Source organism: Sciurus carolinensis, chromosome 18, assembly GCF_902686445.1.
Source record: "Sciurus carolinensis chromosome 18, mSciCar1.2, whole genome shotgun sequence".
NCBI classification, from domain to species: domain Eukaryota; kingdom Metazoa; phylum Chordata; class Mammalia; order Rodentia; family Sciuridae; genus Sciurus; species Sciurus carolinensis.
Genome location: NC_062230.1, coordinates 29,725,175 through 29,738,916, shown reverse-complemented (window position 1 = coordinate 29,738,916; position 13,742 = coordinate 29,725,175). Strand labels below are relative to the sequence as shown.

General features: G+C 58.3%; 1 protein-coding gene across 1 annotated transcript in view; it reads left to right on the top strand.

Moving 5' to 3' along the window:
* The window catches only part of Abcc1 (ATP binding cassette subfamily C member 1), a 109,787-nt gene that overhangs the window by 23,689 nt on the left and 72,356 nt on the right, over positions 1 to 13,742 (top strand). The window contains exons 2-3 of the mRNA XM_047532782.1: positions 8,347 to 8,523; positions 12,035 to 12,160. Coding sequence (XP_047388738.1) covers positions 8,347 to 8,523; positions 12,035 to 12,160 — 303 coding nt within the window. The remainder of the gene's footprint in view (positions 1 to 8,346; positions 8,524 to 12,034; positions 12,161 to 13,742) is intronic.

The following is a 13,742-nucleotide window of genomic DNA, read 5'->3' as shown; positions in this document are numbered from 1 at the left end:
TCCAGGGCCTCTGCCGTTGGCGGGTGTGTGCCATGTCTTTACTTGGTCGAGTCCACCTCTCTTGACGGAATTGAACTGTGAGAGTGGAGATGTGGTTGCCAAATGAGACTGGCACCCCGTAGTCCCCGGTAAATAACCGACTGGTAGAAGCCTGATCATTGCAAGTCATTGAAATGGTTGGTCTGGAAAATGCATTTCGGTCCCGTGGGGTGGGCGGTGCCCAGTGGGCTCTGCTAACCCGGCGAGAGCTCCTCGTGCGCTCTCACGCCGAGCCCGGGTCCAAGTCCAGTCCTCACCCTGCCCACCCTCTCCCTGGCCTTCCCTCCAGTCCAGAGCTGACCAGCTGGTCCTGGGCAGCGCTGCTTCCCTGGTCCTGGCCAAGGCTCTCTCTGGAAACTGTCATCCAGGCTGGAGGGGCGGGGCAAGGCCCAGGAGAGGCCTGGCCCTGGGCACTTCTGAGCCAAGTGCAGTGGAGCTGGGAGGCTGGTCGCGGCAGGGTGGCCTGGGCAGGGCTCCCTCTTGCCTGTGTCCACAGGACTTAGGTGCTTTCAGAACCTGACCTAGTCGTGAGGCACAGGTTGCTCCTGGGGAGGTCCATGGAGTGGAGTTTGGGCGGGCATGGTGGGCAGGACCGGGGCTTCCCCAGGTGCATGCCAGCCAGTCCTGCAACCGTGACTGCGTGGCGAGGAGGGCTGAAGGCGCAGACACGGCTGGCCTCGAGTGGGAGGGCCTTCGCTGGTCTGGTGGGTCCGTGGAGGTGGAGGCTGGGCCTGGGGGCCGGGCCTCTGGAGGCTGGAGGCTTGCAGCAGCTCCGCCGGGAGCAGGTGAGGGCCATGCTGAACTCAGAGCTTCCTCCGGGCAAAGGCTGGGGCCCGGGAAGGCTTGGTTAGGGTGTGTGTGTTCCCTGGCAGCATGAGCGGCCTGGCATGGGGCGGGTCCCGGCCTGGCACTCGGCTGAGCACCCAGCTGGCCACTTACAGACCTCCCATTTTGGTCAGGGTCTCGACTTCCCTGTGTCCTCTACCACACGGGAGGCAACAGCCTCCTTACGGGGTCCCAAGGATGACAGGAGTCGGTTCACGTCAAAGGCACAGAGATAGCACCTGGCACGTAGTCAGTGCTCAGTTAGCGCGGAGCTGCGGCCGCGCGACCCCCAGTGCCGTCAGGGTGTCACCTTGAGAGTGTGTTACAAAGCCTCACCTGTTTCTTCACTGACGTGAGGCACGCACCGCAGTGTGGCCTTTGAAGAGATTCTCATCTCCCGGTGCCTCGGTTTCCTCCTCTGCCAAATGAGTTAGGAGCTGTGCTGCTGGGAGGACTGAGTGGGGTTTGGCCTTCTGTGGAGACTTAAATCGGGGCCCAGAGAGAGGATGGTACCAGCCGACACCATAGCTGGAGTCTGATGATCTCATGAAGCCCAGGTGGACTTGGACTTGCTCCCCTGGTCCTCGAGGGGACATTAAGAGGCCACTGGGCTGCCGGGCTGTCCCGTAGAGACTGGCCTTGGTTGGGGGTTGGGAGGGTGCACTCTCACGGTCACACTTCTGGGGGATTGGGGTCCCTGAAGCCCTGGGGTTGGGGCTTCTCTCCTGAGCTGCGGTTCTCGCCCAGCAGTTGGGTCTGTAGCAGAATCAGAGTCGCGGTCAGGCTCTCTGAATTAGGAGGGCGCCCTGGGAGCGAAGACCAGGGTCCCTGACGTCCCTTGAGTGGGGAGCCCCTCCCTTGATCCTTAGAGCAATGCCGACACCCACCATTTCCCCGGAGCCCCCAGGAGAGACGGCCATGCTTCTTGCCTCCTCCAGTCGTGGAGGTGAGGTGGGTGAAGGACACATCAGGATCTGGCTGGTGAGGGACACGCAGGGGACACCTGGCACCCTTACCCTCAAGGTCAAGGCTGCCCTGCCCGATGGGTGGGCTCTGGGCTGCTCCCTGCCACAGTGAAGGTCCTGCTGAGAATCGGTCTCCCTCTTCTGTCCCCGTCCCTTCCTTCCCTTTCTGCTGCCCTCTGGGTGCAGGTGACCTTCTGGCTTGGAGCAGGCAGCCAGCCGCTCCCGTCCCTCTGTGGGGACTGCCCTCTTCTGCTCCCGACCTCTCCTCCCAGCCTATGGTGTCCTCAGATGGCCCAGCTGTGCCCCTGAGCTGATGTCCCTCCAGAGCTTTTCCTTGTCTTTTGCACTTGACCCTGGACTGGTGGTGGCCAGGGCTGTGATCGTCACAGCTGCTCCTAGGAGCCACCGCTCGTGGGCTCAGTCTGTGTCTCACATGGTCCCCTGACTCCTCGCCAGAGCCTCCCTACCGGTGTCCTCCTGTCTGCTTGACCAGGGAACCCTCCGAGGCTTGGGGAGTAACACCACCCACCCAGCATCACACAGGGGCAGGGTCTGACTTGGAATCCACACCCACCTGATCAAGAATCCAAGGCTGCTCGCCAGACTGGTTATTAAACGAACCAACCGACTGAGCAAAAGCCCAACAACCCCAAGCAAAGCGGGAGCTGGTGCTGGGGAGGGAGGTGCCTGGACTGTCCGCGCGATTCAGGCACGTGCTGGGTGAGGAGGGTCAGAGTGAAGGTAAAACAGGGCGGGCACCGAGGCCTGCAGTCCAGGCTGGTGATGGACGAGGAAGGTGGGCATTGCCGCGGCAAGAGGCCTCAGAGGGAGGGCGAGGTGTCCTGTTTCCTTTTGTAATCGGTGCCTGGTAATCGCACGGTAGTGGTGGGCTCCTTGGCACCTGTCCGCGGTGTGCACCTGTAAGGCTGCGCCCCAGCCGGCCTGGCTCGCCAGGTCCCCGCCTCCCTCCCTGGTCCCTTTCCCGGTCCACCTTCTCTTTCCATAAGTGCCCCCCACCTTTTTCCTTTGTCCCCCCTGGCTTCCACGCGGGAGAGAACGCGACGCCCTGCAGCTGAGTTCCGCTGAGATATGAGGCTCTCGGGTTCCACCCGTTTCCTGCCAGCGGTGCAGCCTCGTTCTCCATGGCCAGCCCTCCGCTGTGCACCTGCCCGCATCCTCTCGTCCGTTCCTCTGTCAGTGGACACCTCGCTGGTTCCTGTTTGGCCGTGTGAACTGTGCTGCTCTGAACGTGGTGTGCTGTGTCCCTGTAGTGCGATGGCTGATTCTCCAGGACCAGCACCGAGGAGGGGTGCAGCGGGGTGGCGGGTGGTCCCGGCCTCGTCTTTGGAGGAGCCTCCCTGCTGGCTTCCACCCCACCCTCAGTGCGAGAGCGTTCCTTTCTCCCCACGTCCTCTCCAGCATTATTAGTATTTCTGTTCATGATGGTTACCGCTCTGACTGGTGTGAGATGAGATCTCAGTGTGGTTTTGATTTGCGTTTCCTAGTGGCTAATGACGTTGAATATTTTTTTCACGTATTTGTTGGAGGTTTGTATTTCTTCTTTTGAGAGGTGTCTGTTTATCCTTTGCCCACTTATTAATTAGGTCATTTATATTTTTGGTGTTCCGTTTTTTGAGTTCTTTATACATTCTAGATACTAATGCTCTGTCGGAAGAGCAACTGGCAGAGATGTCTCCCATTCTGTGTGTTCTTCCTTCACATTCCTCTTTCCTTTGCTGTGCAGATGCTTTTCAATCTGATGTCATCCCATTTCTTAACTCTTGGCATGATTCCCTGAGCTGTCGGGGTCCAGAGGATAGGTGCCTGTGTCGGTGTGTTGGAGTGTTGACTCACGTTTTCTTCAAGACGTTGCCTACTTTCTGATCTAAATCCTAGGTCTTTGGTCCATTTGGAGTTGCTTTTTGTGCAGGGTGAGAGATCAGGGTCTAGTCGCGTTCTTCTGCATGTGGATAACCAGTTTTCCCAGCACCTTTTCTTAAAAAGGCCGTCTTTCCCCCAGTGTGTGTATCTGGCACCTTTGTCGAGGGTCAGCGAGCGTACCTGGGTGGGTTTATCTCTGTCCCACTGGTCTGTGTGTCTGACCTTTGCTGAGGACCGTACTCTTTTTGTGACCCCAGCTCTGTAGATGATTTGAAGTCGGGTATTGTGGTGGCTGCAGCATTGCTTTTTTGGATTAGTATTGCTCTGGCTATTCTGGGTCAGATGAATTTTGGGACTGTTTTTTCTAGTTCTGTGAAGGAAGTCATTGGTATTTCGATGGTTGCATTGGATCTTACTTTTGGTAATGGGGCCATTTTAACAATATTAATTCTGCTTGTCCGTGAACGTGGTAGTGGTGGTGGTGTCTGTCCATCTTCTCATGTTTTGGAGGAGGGCTCCTTAGTGCCTTCTTATCTAAGGTAGGGTTTGAAGGATGAGTAGGAGTTGGGGCAGAAAGACACTGCAGAGAGAGGATCCAGCAAGGAAAGCACTCATTAGCTCAGATGATGGGGGAACACCTTTAGGAAAAGGATCAGGGCTTCCCTGAGTCTCCAGGGCCTTGGATACCACCTTGCAAATACCTATTTGTGTAAATACCTGGGTTGGCACGTTGGGGAGCAGGGCAGGAGGAAGCACAGACGATGCAGGGGGGCCTCAGGAGTGGTGGCAAGCCTCAGTTCTCGGAGGCAGTAGGGAGCGGCGGGCTCTGTGGTCCAGAGCAGAGGTGACCCCATCTGTCTCATTTATTTCTGTTTTTGTGCGTTTGTGGGGCTGGGGATGGAACCCAGGTTCTCATGCGTGCTAGGCAAGCATCCTACCATTCCTTTTATGAATGAAAGTATGTGAATTTGTGGCGTTTCCTCTGAGCAGAGTTCGCCCTCTCTGAAACAGACTTGGACGGGTCCCCAGTCCTCTGCCCCTGAGAGGAGGAGTTGAAGCTGCGGGGAGGCATGTTCTCCGTCAGGTGGGCAGCTGGTCTGGGAGGGGCTGCCCCGGGCCTCGTTAGGTGGAGCACAAGTGGATGTCACCTGTGGGGAGGACAGTGCCTACCCACATTTCAAACGTGTGCCCTGTGACCCAGCAGTGGCACTTCTAGAAAGCCGCGTCACAGAAACTCTCACTCGGGTGCGAAAGGAGGACCTTCCAGGCAGTTGGCGTGGTGCCGATTGGTTCAGGAGCAGCCCGGATGCTGAGGCGGCGGGAGAACCATTGGAAGTCAGGTGCGCCCACCCGAGGAGCTCAGAGCGTGCGTGACAGAGAACCAGGGTTCGTGCAGGTTTCAGGTGGTCGCAAGGTGCAGAGCACGGTGTGGAGTCCGCCTCCTTCCACCCAGAGCCGGGCCATCTGCTTGCGCTACGTACACACCAAGTCGTTTCTGGAAGGATACGGAAGAGATGGGAAGTGGTTCCTTCTAGAGAGGGGAACTGGGTTGGGCGGAGAAGGAACGAGGGAAAGATTTCGCTTCCACCTCTTTGCTCAAAGGAAGTTAAGACGCCAGAGTTGAGGAAGTATTGAGTTAAGAACGCTCAGCGTGGAGCAGAGGGCGTCTCAGGGTCGCCCCGGGAGAGCCCACAGGCTGTGCCTGGCATCTGCCTGGAGGGACGTGGAGGGAGCGGGGGCTGGTGGTCGTCAGCGTGTCTACGCGTTGGGCGGGCGGAGAGGCCGTGAGTTAAGGGGGGAAGACTTATTATTTTTTTAACACCATCTACCATTTTAGGTAGTTTGGAAAAGTTTGGAGGCGCCACGTCTCCCCTATTCAGTGCCACAGAGAGGAGGGGCTGAGTCGCAGCCTGGGTGGTGGATACGTGCGCGCAGGTGGGTGCGCAGGTGTCCGTGGGGCGTGGCGGGGGCGGCGTCGCTTTGGTGAGGGCTGGCAGTGGGTGGTTAGGTGTGTCTGCGGCTGCGCACCTGCCTTTAGTGGGAAGGCCCTGGGGGCGGTGGGGAGGGTGGCCTGCCGTCCCCATGGTCCAGGCCGGGAGCCGGTGGCGGGAGCCGTTCTCAGACGCGGACCAGATGGAGTGGCCGACCCGGGTGCTGTTTCCTCCCTGAAGGGCCGAGGCCTTTGGAATCAGCCTTTTCTGGCAGCTGCAGAGAAACTGCTCTGTGAGCAAGGGCCACCAGCTGTCTGATCCTTTGTCAGCGTCACCTTAAGCATTAGCAGGAGCGTGAGACCAATTAAAGTCGTCGGGCTCTAATGGGAACCGGTGCTGTCCACGCTGGAATTCCTCTGCAGAGGCCGCCTTCCAGACACCCGGCTCGCAGAGACCGGAGCTTCCCGGCCAAGTCGCGGGTGCGCTGCTGGCCCCAGAGGGTTGGCTTTGCGGTCACGCCTGGTTCCCAGTTCTGGGAAAGTAGACCTGTGCCTGACGGAGTAGCCACGCTTCTGAAGAACCAGTTTAGGGACTCGCTCTACACCTTGATCTCGCCTTGATAAGTCTGTTTATTTTAAATAGTTTTATAGCCATCACAACTATTTTTAAAATGCATCGTTCAGTAGCCACAGGTGTATTCCTGGTGTGTGTAACTCACATGCTTTTTTGGGGGAACATACATTTTAATCACATTGTCACCTTTTTTCTCTCTTTTTCTTTTTCTTTTTTTTCTCAGTACTGGGAGTGCAGCCCAGGGCCTTGGGCATTCCAGGCAAGCCTCTGTCACTGAGCTGTGTCCCCAGCCCTCCACAGTTCCCTTTAAGTGCAGCAGCACATGCCTGTAATCCCAGCAACTCAGAAGGCGGAGGCAGGAGGAGCTCACGTTCAAGGCCAGTCTCAGCAACTCAGTGAGGCCCAGTCTCAAAATAAAAAATTAAAAGGCCTGGGGATGGGGTTCAGGGGTTAAGCACCCCGGGGTTCCGTCCCTGCTACCAAAAAATTTTTAAAAATTAAAAAAAACGAGTCCTGCTTGCTTCCTTCCCTTTCTCTGCGTGTGTTCGACTGGCTGGTGAAGCCTGTCCGGGCGCGTGTGAGGTTCCTGGAGCGCCTCACTGGTCTCACTGGGTGCTGGTGGGCAGGCTGTTGGAAGGGGAGATGTCTGGAGAGCAGGTGCTTTGTGGTCACCACGGTGGGCTGGAAGAGAGGAGGGCCTGGCAGCCACTGCAGTTGCCTGGGACTCATGGACCTGGTCCAGAGACTGGCTCCTCCTGACTCCTGCTGCTGGGTATGAAGCAGGAATGTAGGCCCAGATGTTCTGATTTTTTTTTTTTTTTGGTACTGGGGATTGAACTGAAGGGTGCTTCACTACTGAGTCACATCCTCAGCCTTTTTGAAAAATTTTAAAATTTTGAGATACGGTCTTGCTAAGTTGCTTAGGGCCTTACTTAATTGCTGAGGCTGGCCTCAAACTTGGAATCCTCCTGCCTCAGCCTCTCCATCTGAGATTACAGGCACACACCACCATGCCTGGCTCAGATGTTGATTTTCTTTTTTTCTTTTTTTTTTTTTTGGGTGCTGGGGATCAAACCCAGGGCCTCGTGCTTACAAGGCAAGCACCCTACCGACTGAGCTATCTCCCCAGCCCCCCCAGATGTTGATTTTTAAAAAGGAATCTTTTTATGAGATGGTCTGATTTTAAATGTTGGCAGCTAACCTAATTTTTAAGAAAGCATGCCTAAAGCAACAACAACAAACCATCGGTGGGCTAAGTGGCCACTGAGAGTCAGGCACTGTTTCAGACTTCTCATTTCACCCAGCCTAACCACGCAGAGACGGGAAATGAGACCCCCCAACCGAGGGTGATAACGTTTCCCACAGTTGTACCACTACTCCACCAAGAGATCAGGCCTCGAGTTAAATTTAAGTGCTCCATGATAAAACTGCGAGTGGAATTAATTCTTGGATGCCTCCATCTGACCTAGTTATGTACGTGCGTATCATTTTAAAAAAAATCTATTTGGCATGTGCTGTGTGCAAAACACAGTCCTTTTTTTTTCTTTTTCTTTTTTCCCAAGTGATTGGAAAGTCTTGTTTCTGCGGCTGGAGGGTTTCGTGGTAAAAGGCGGGAACTGGACCAGGTTGCCTGAGTGTGAGTCCAGCTGCAGAGCTTGGCAGCTTTGTGACGCTGGCCTGTCATCGAACCCGTCGTGTCCGTTTCCACATCTGCAAAAGCAGGCAGGGCGTCCTCAACGCACAGGGTCCGAGGAGGTGCGGGTGGCTGAGCACTGGCGGAGGGCCTGGCACCCACCTGCGTTTGGGCCTGAGCCCTGCGGCTGCTGCTGCTGGTGACAAAGATGACAGAAGTCTTCATTTCACAAGTCAAAGTGACCCCAACGACCCAAGGCTTCTTCAGGATGCCAGACTCTCCTCCAGGGCCCCTTGAAAGGCCGCTGGTTGTGCTGCAGGACTGGCCACAGGCCTGGGACCTCGTCTGCTCTGCAGGGGTGACAGAGGTTGCCTGTTCCCGCGACCTGCGTCTCCTTCCCGCCGACCGCGCCCTGCTGGAGGGTGCGGACTCTGTGGTTCCGCGGCGTGGCGCGCCTGCCGCCAGGGCGCTGCCGCTGACCTGTCGTGTCTGCCCGCAGGACTGGAACGTCACCTGGCACACCAGCAACCCCGACTTCCCCAGGTGCTTCCAGAGCACCGTCCTGCTGTGGCTGCCGTGCCTCTACCTCTGGGCCTCCTTCCCCCTCTACTTCCTCTGCCTCTCCCGACATGACCGGGGCTACATCCAGATGACACCCCTCAACAAAGCCAAAACCGTGAGTCCTGGTCGTCCCGCGGCCGAGGGTGGGCACCTGGGCGGGGCAGCAGCACGCTGGGTCGACGCTTCCGTCCACTTACCTGTCTCAGGTCCATTTTTTCTAGAAGGTGGAGCCACGTGGTAGGCAAAGCCTGGAGCTCTGGTGGCCAGGCGGGGCTCGGATCCCTGCTGTGCCACATCCGGCTCAGCGACCCTTGAGCAGAGTGACACCCCCGAGCCCCACAGGAGCAGACAGGAGGGGCTTCCTCCAGGGCCGACCGGATCAGAAGGTCTTCCTCCCTTGTTAAAGTCATTTGCCTTTTATTTTATTTTATTTTTCAACTTCTAAAAGACTTTTTATTTTGCAAGTCATTTTTTTTTTGTTTGTTTGTTTGTTTTGTTTTTTTGGCGGTGCTGGGGATCGAACCCAGGGCTTTGTGCTTGCAAGGCAAGCACTCTACCAACTGAGCTATATCCCCAGCCCAAAAGACTTTTTATTTTGAAGTACAAAATTGCAGCATGTCGAGAACCACCCCTCCCGTGCCCGTGCTGATGCTGATTTCCAGCCTTTAGCCGTTGTGCTTGAGGGCGGCTTCTGCTCTCTCCACACGCGCGTCCTCTTATTCTGAACCATTGGAAAGAGGCGGCGTCTGCCACGCCTTTGCCCCTCACTGCTTCAGAGTTTATTTCCCCTGAACAGGGATCTTTGTTGATGTGACCACAGTACAGAGATGAAACAGGAAAGTCACGAATGGCCCAGTGCTTAAAAAGAATGTCTCTTGTCTGTGTTCTGGTGTTGTCCTTTGCCCTACCGCTGTTCTTTCCAGCATCTTCTCCCTCTGGTTCAGAATCCAGGCTACAACCCTGTTGCTTTTAGTCATGTTTATCTCTTGAGCTTCTTTTAATTTGGAAGACATCTTCACCTTTCTTTATCTCTTAGGACATTGGGGTATTTGAAGAACAGTTATAGTGTAGTACGTTCCTCAGTTTGAGTTTGAGTGATGTCTCCTCCTGATTCTGCTCAGAGAACTACAGACGAGCCTTGTGTCCTGCTTGGCGTGTTTGTGTCAGCCAGCTTTCTGTTACTGTAAGAAATACCTGAGATAAATCAGCTTATAAAGAGGAAAGGTTTATTTTGGCTCACAGTTTTGGAGGCTTCAGTCCAGGGTTGGGCAGACCCACAGCTTTCGGGCCTGCGATGAGGTTGCACGTCATGGCGGGATGCGTAGCAGAGCAAGCCATTCACTTCATGGCCAGCAGTGGAAGGAAACAGAAAAAGAGCAGGGTCCCCAAAGCCCTTCAAGGCCACACCTCCAAGTCCTGAAACTCCCCACTGGGGGAGGTCACTCTCAGCAGCGCCCGCTGGGGACTGGGTCTCCAGCCCGTGGCCCCTGGGGCACATTCCAGGTCCGCAGGAGAGCAGCCTGCCCTCTGGAGTTGTGTGCTGTCCGTCTCCTTCCTGACGGGCGAATGTCAGTCACTTGGTCCGGGTGCTGCCTGGCTTCTCTGTGTTGGGGCCTGTCCCCACGTGAACTGACAGGTGTGTTGAGAGCCAGCAAATGTCGTGCTCCTGGTCCGCCTCGGTTCTACTTTTTTGAGATGGGGTCTCACTGTGCGGCCCACGCTGGCCTTGAGCGTTGACCCTCCTGCTCAGCCTCCTGGGGAGCTGGGCCACAGACACGTGCCGTCCGTCTCGGCAGTCGCGGTTCCTTTTGAAGCCGTACTTCCCAGGACCCTTGGTGAACAAGCAGGCTTGGATGATTTGGCCAAAGCCCCTGCCTGTGATACCCCGTCCAGACCTGTCGCGGCGGTTCCGGCCCCTCTTAAAATGTCACCAGCTGGGCAGATGGAAGCCACGGTGCGGCGCCCCTGCAGGCCTGTCGGGGTGGCCACTCCAAGCTGTGGAGCGCGGAGCCGCGTGGACTGGGCAGGAACGCGGAGTCGAGCAGCCGCTTTCGAGGCGCCTGGTGGCCTGACCTGGTGACCCTGCAGCCCTCTCCTGGGTGTTTGCCCGAGGAGTTAAGAACTTAGGTCCACACAGACCTGCACACACGTGGTCACGCGGCTTTTCTCATGGTGGCCACAGCTCGGAGCAGTCGAGATGCCCTTGAGGGGACAGAATGAAAGAAACCTGTCGTGCGCCCGGACAGTGGGCCGTACTCGAAGGAAACGAGCCCTCGAGCTGTGGAAAGACGTGGAAACCCAAGTGCACCCCCGGGAAGCCGGTCTGGGGGGCTGGGGTGCAGCTCGGCGGCGGAGCGCTTGCCTGGCCGTGCGAGGCCTTGGGTTCCGTCCCCAGGACGCAAAACCAGCAGGAAACCAAACCCCAGAGCAAAGACAAGCCAGCGTGGAAAGGCCACAGAGTGTACGGTCCAAGCCGCGTCACCTTCTGGAGAGGACACAGTGGCCACAGCTGACAGATCGGGGTTGGCCGGGGTGTCGAGAGGGGAGAGGTCAGCACAGGTGGGGACCAGGGCAGCGAGCCAGTCGATAGGACCGTGGTGATGGACACCTGGTGTCGCGCCCTGGGCCAAGGCAGGGCGGGCTCAGAACAGGAAGGAAGCACCTGTGGGCGGATCCGGGTCCCTCGTCGTCCCTGGACCCCCGGGCGGGATGCTGGTAGCCCGGAGGCTGTGTGCGGGGGGAGCGCTGCATCCCGATTTTTCTGTGAACTTAGCAATACTCCAGAACAGTCTTAAGAACTGTCGCCTGCCTCCCACCTCCCTGCCCTCAGCTGGACGCGCCGTCCTCCTCAGTCCTGGGAGCCCTTTGTACCTTTCTTGGAGAACATCATCTCCTTTTTGGAGATCATTCAGATTTTATCCCCGCTTTGCTCAGAAACCCTCCATTAGCGTCCACTCCTGGGAGTAAAGACCCAGAAGGCCTCCCAGTGTCCGGGGCCCCCGGCTCCGGTTCCTCCTCCTGCTGCGCTCCTTCCACGGCAGCCACAAACCCTCGGCCCCACCCCGGGGCCTTTGCACTTGCTGGGCCCCTGCTCAGGGGGCTCTTTCCTGCACACGCTCCCTTCTTCCAGCTCCCCTGCCACCTGGCCACGGGCCCCCGGGCACTCTGTCCTGCCTTCTTTTCTGCACAGCCCCTGTTGCTCTCTGGCGTGACGCTGTGTGCGTTTCCGCCTGTTTCTTGATGGTCATCTTGCACTGGAGCGTCGGCTCTGGAGGCAGGGACAGTGCTGTGACCTCTGTTGTTGGCCTCGGGTGACGGGGCTGGCCGCGTGGCTCCTGCGGAGGGTCATGGAGGCAGCGGAGCTCTGGGGTTTTGGTGCCGGGAGGATGTCGGCCAGGCCAGTCCTGTGGGCAGGGGAGCACGTGGCAGGCTGGCCACAGACCGGCGTGTGCGTGAGGTGGCCTGCTGGCCGTCCACCCTGGCCGGCTCCGTGTTCCGGGCACCGTGCACCGTGCTCTACCTGAGGAGCGTGGCTACGGTCTGGGGTTGGCTGGGTCCCCAGGCGCAGCTCCCGTGGGCTGCGTCCCGTCCCCTGCCGTCCGCGTGACTCGCGCCTTCCCTTGCAGGCCTTGGGGTTCTTGCTGTGGATCGTCTGCTGGGCGGACCTCTTCTACTCTTTCTGGGAAAGAAGTCGGGGTATCTTCCTGGCCCCAGTGCTGCTGGTCAGCCCGACCCTCCTGGGCATCACCATGGTGAGTAGGAGCCAGCTGGGAACCTGGGCCATCCGCCAGGCGCACGGAGGCCCACGGTAGGAGGCCCACGGTAGCCGGCGTGAGAAATGAGAAGGTGCAAACCTAGAAACCTGAACTCTTTTCAGAAATCCTGGGGACTGGCTGCTGGGAGGGGCGGTCAGAGGAGCTGACCACAGTCCCTGCCTGGCCTGCTGCCCACCGTCCTTCCCTGAGGCGGTGGCATGTTGTGTTCCATTGCGTTTGCCGCGGATCTAGGACTTTTCCCAGCTCCTGGCTGTGGGATAGGGTGGGATACCACACTGAGCAGGATGCAGCCCTGCCCTCCAGGGGTCCATAGTCGGTGGGCAGTGCAGACGGAGAGCAGTTTGTTAACGACAGCTGATCCGCCCAGCAGCTTCTGCAGGGGTGGAAGCTGAGGCACAGAAAGGTTAAGGGCGTTGCTTGAGGTCACACAGCTAGCAAGCAGATGAGTGAAAGGTGGGAGCCCAGCCTCGTGCTTTCAGTGGCTGATGGTGCAGCCTCGGGGCTGTGGTCGGAGTGACCGGCTCCGGATCCTTGGCAACCTGAGGAGCCCGCGAGGTTCTTGGAGAGCAGAGTCCTTGGGGTTGGAGGGGGCGGTGGCTTAGGCAGGCTGTTCCAGTAGGGAGGACGGTGTGTCCAGAGAGGGGACAAGCTGTCCTGTGAAGCAGGATCCCAGTGGAGGTTCAGAAGAGGGGGCAGCAGACACAGTCCCAGAGGTCAGGGAGGCAGCGGGCAGCCAGGCTGGGGAGGCCCTGGACCTTGCTGTGTCGGACGCAGTGTTTGTCCTGTGCCCTCCTCCGTCTGAGACCCTCTGAGCATGACCTCCTTCACGTGTGTCTGCTCTTTCTCCACGTTTTATAGACGAGCACACTGAGGTCCAGAGAGGTGAAGGAACTGGTCCAAGGTCACACAGCCAGGAAGCGGTAGAGCCAGGCCAACACGCTGCAGCACTTGCTGCGTGGTGCAGTGTTTGTGGTGACTCTTGGCTTATTGTCTGGCTTTCCCGCTGAGGGTGGCTCCTAGTGACTCTCTGGTTCCTAGGAGTGGGACACAGGAGGCAGTTGGCACAGTTTTATCCTCCCCGTTCCCAGAGGTCGGGAGGTGGGGCGTGTGGCGTGGCTGTGTGCACACTGACTGGAACGTGCGCAGCCGGCCGGGTGGAGGTGGGGAGCCGACGGAGCTGAGGCCCCAGGCGGTGCCGGCCGAGGTGGAGGCTGCCCAGCCCGGCTGCTCGCGCCGCGGGCGGGCGGGAGGGAGGAGGCCAGCCTGGGCCTGGTGGCTGGAGAGGGGTGGGGGTGGGGAGATGGCTCAGACGGTGCCCGCGGGGTCTGCGTACCCGGCATCTGTACGCAGTCAGGTTCACCTGCCCCGAGGGCCGGCGCCTCTGCCCGCGTTCCCTCCGGCCACCCCTGTGCTCACTCCCTCCCGCCGCCCTGTTCAAACCCGGCGGCCGAGGTGTCTAAAACCCCTGACGAGAGGCGGCTGCCCTGGTGACGCCTGCCAAGCCCAGGCCTGGTGTCCCCGGTCTCCGGTGCTGTCGGGGTTCCTGGCGGCTCCCTCG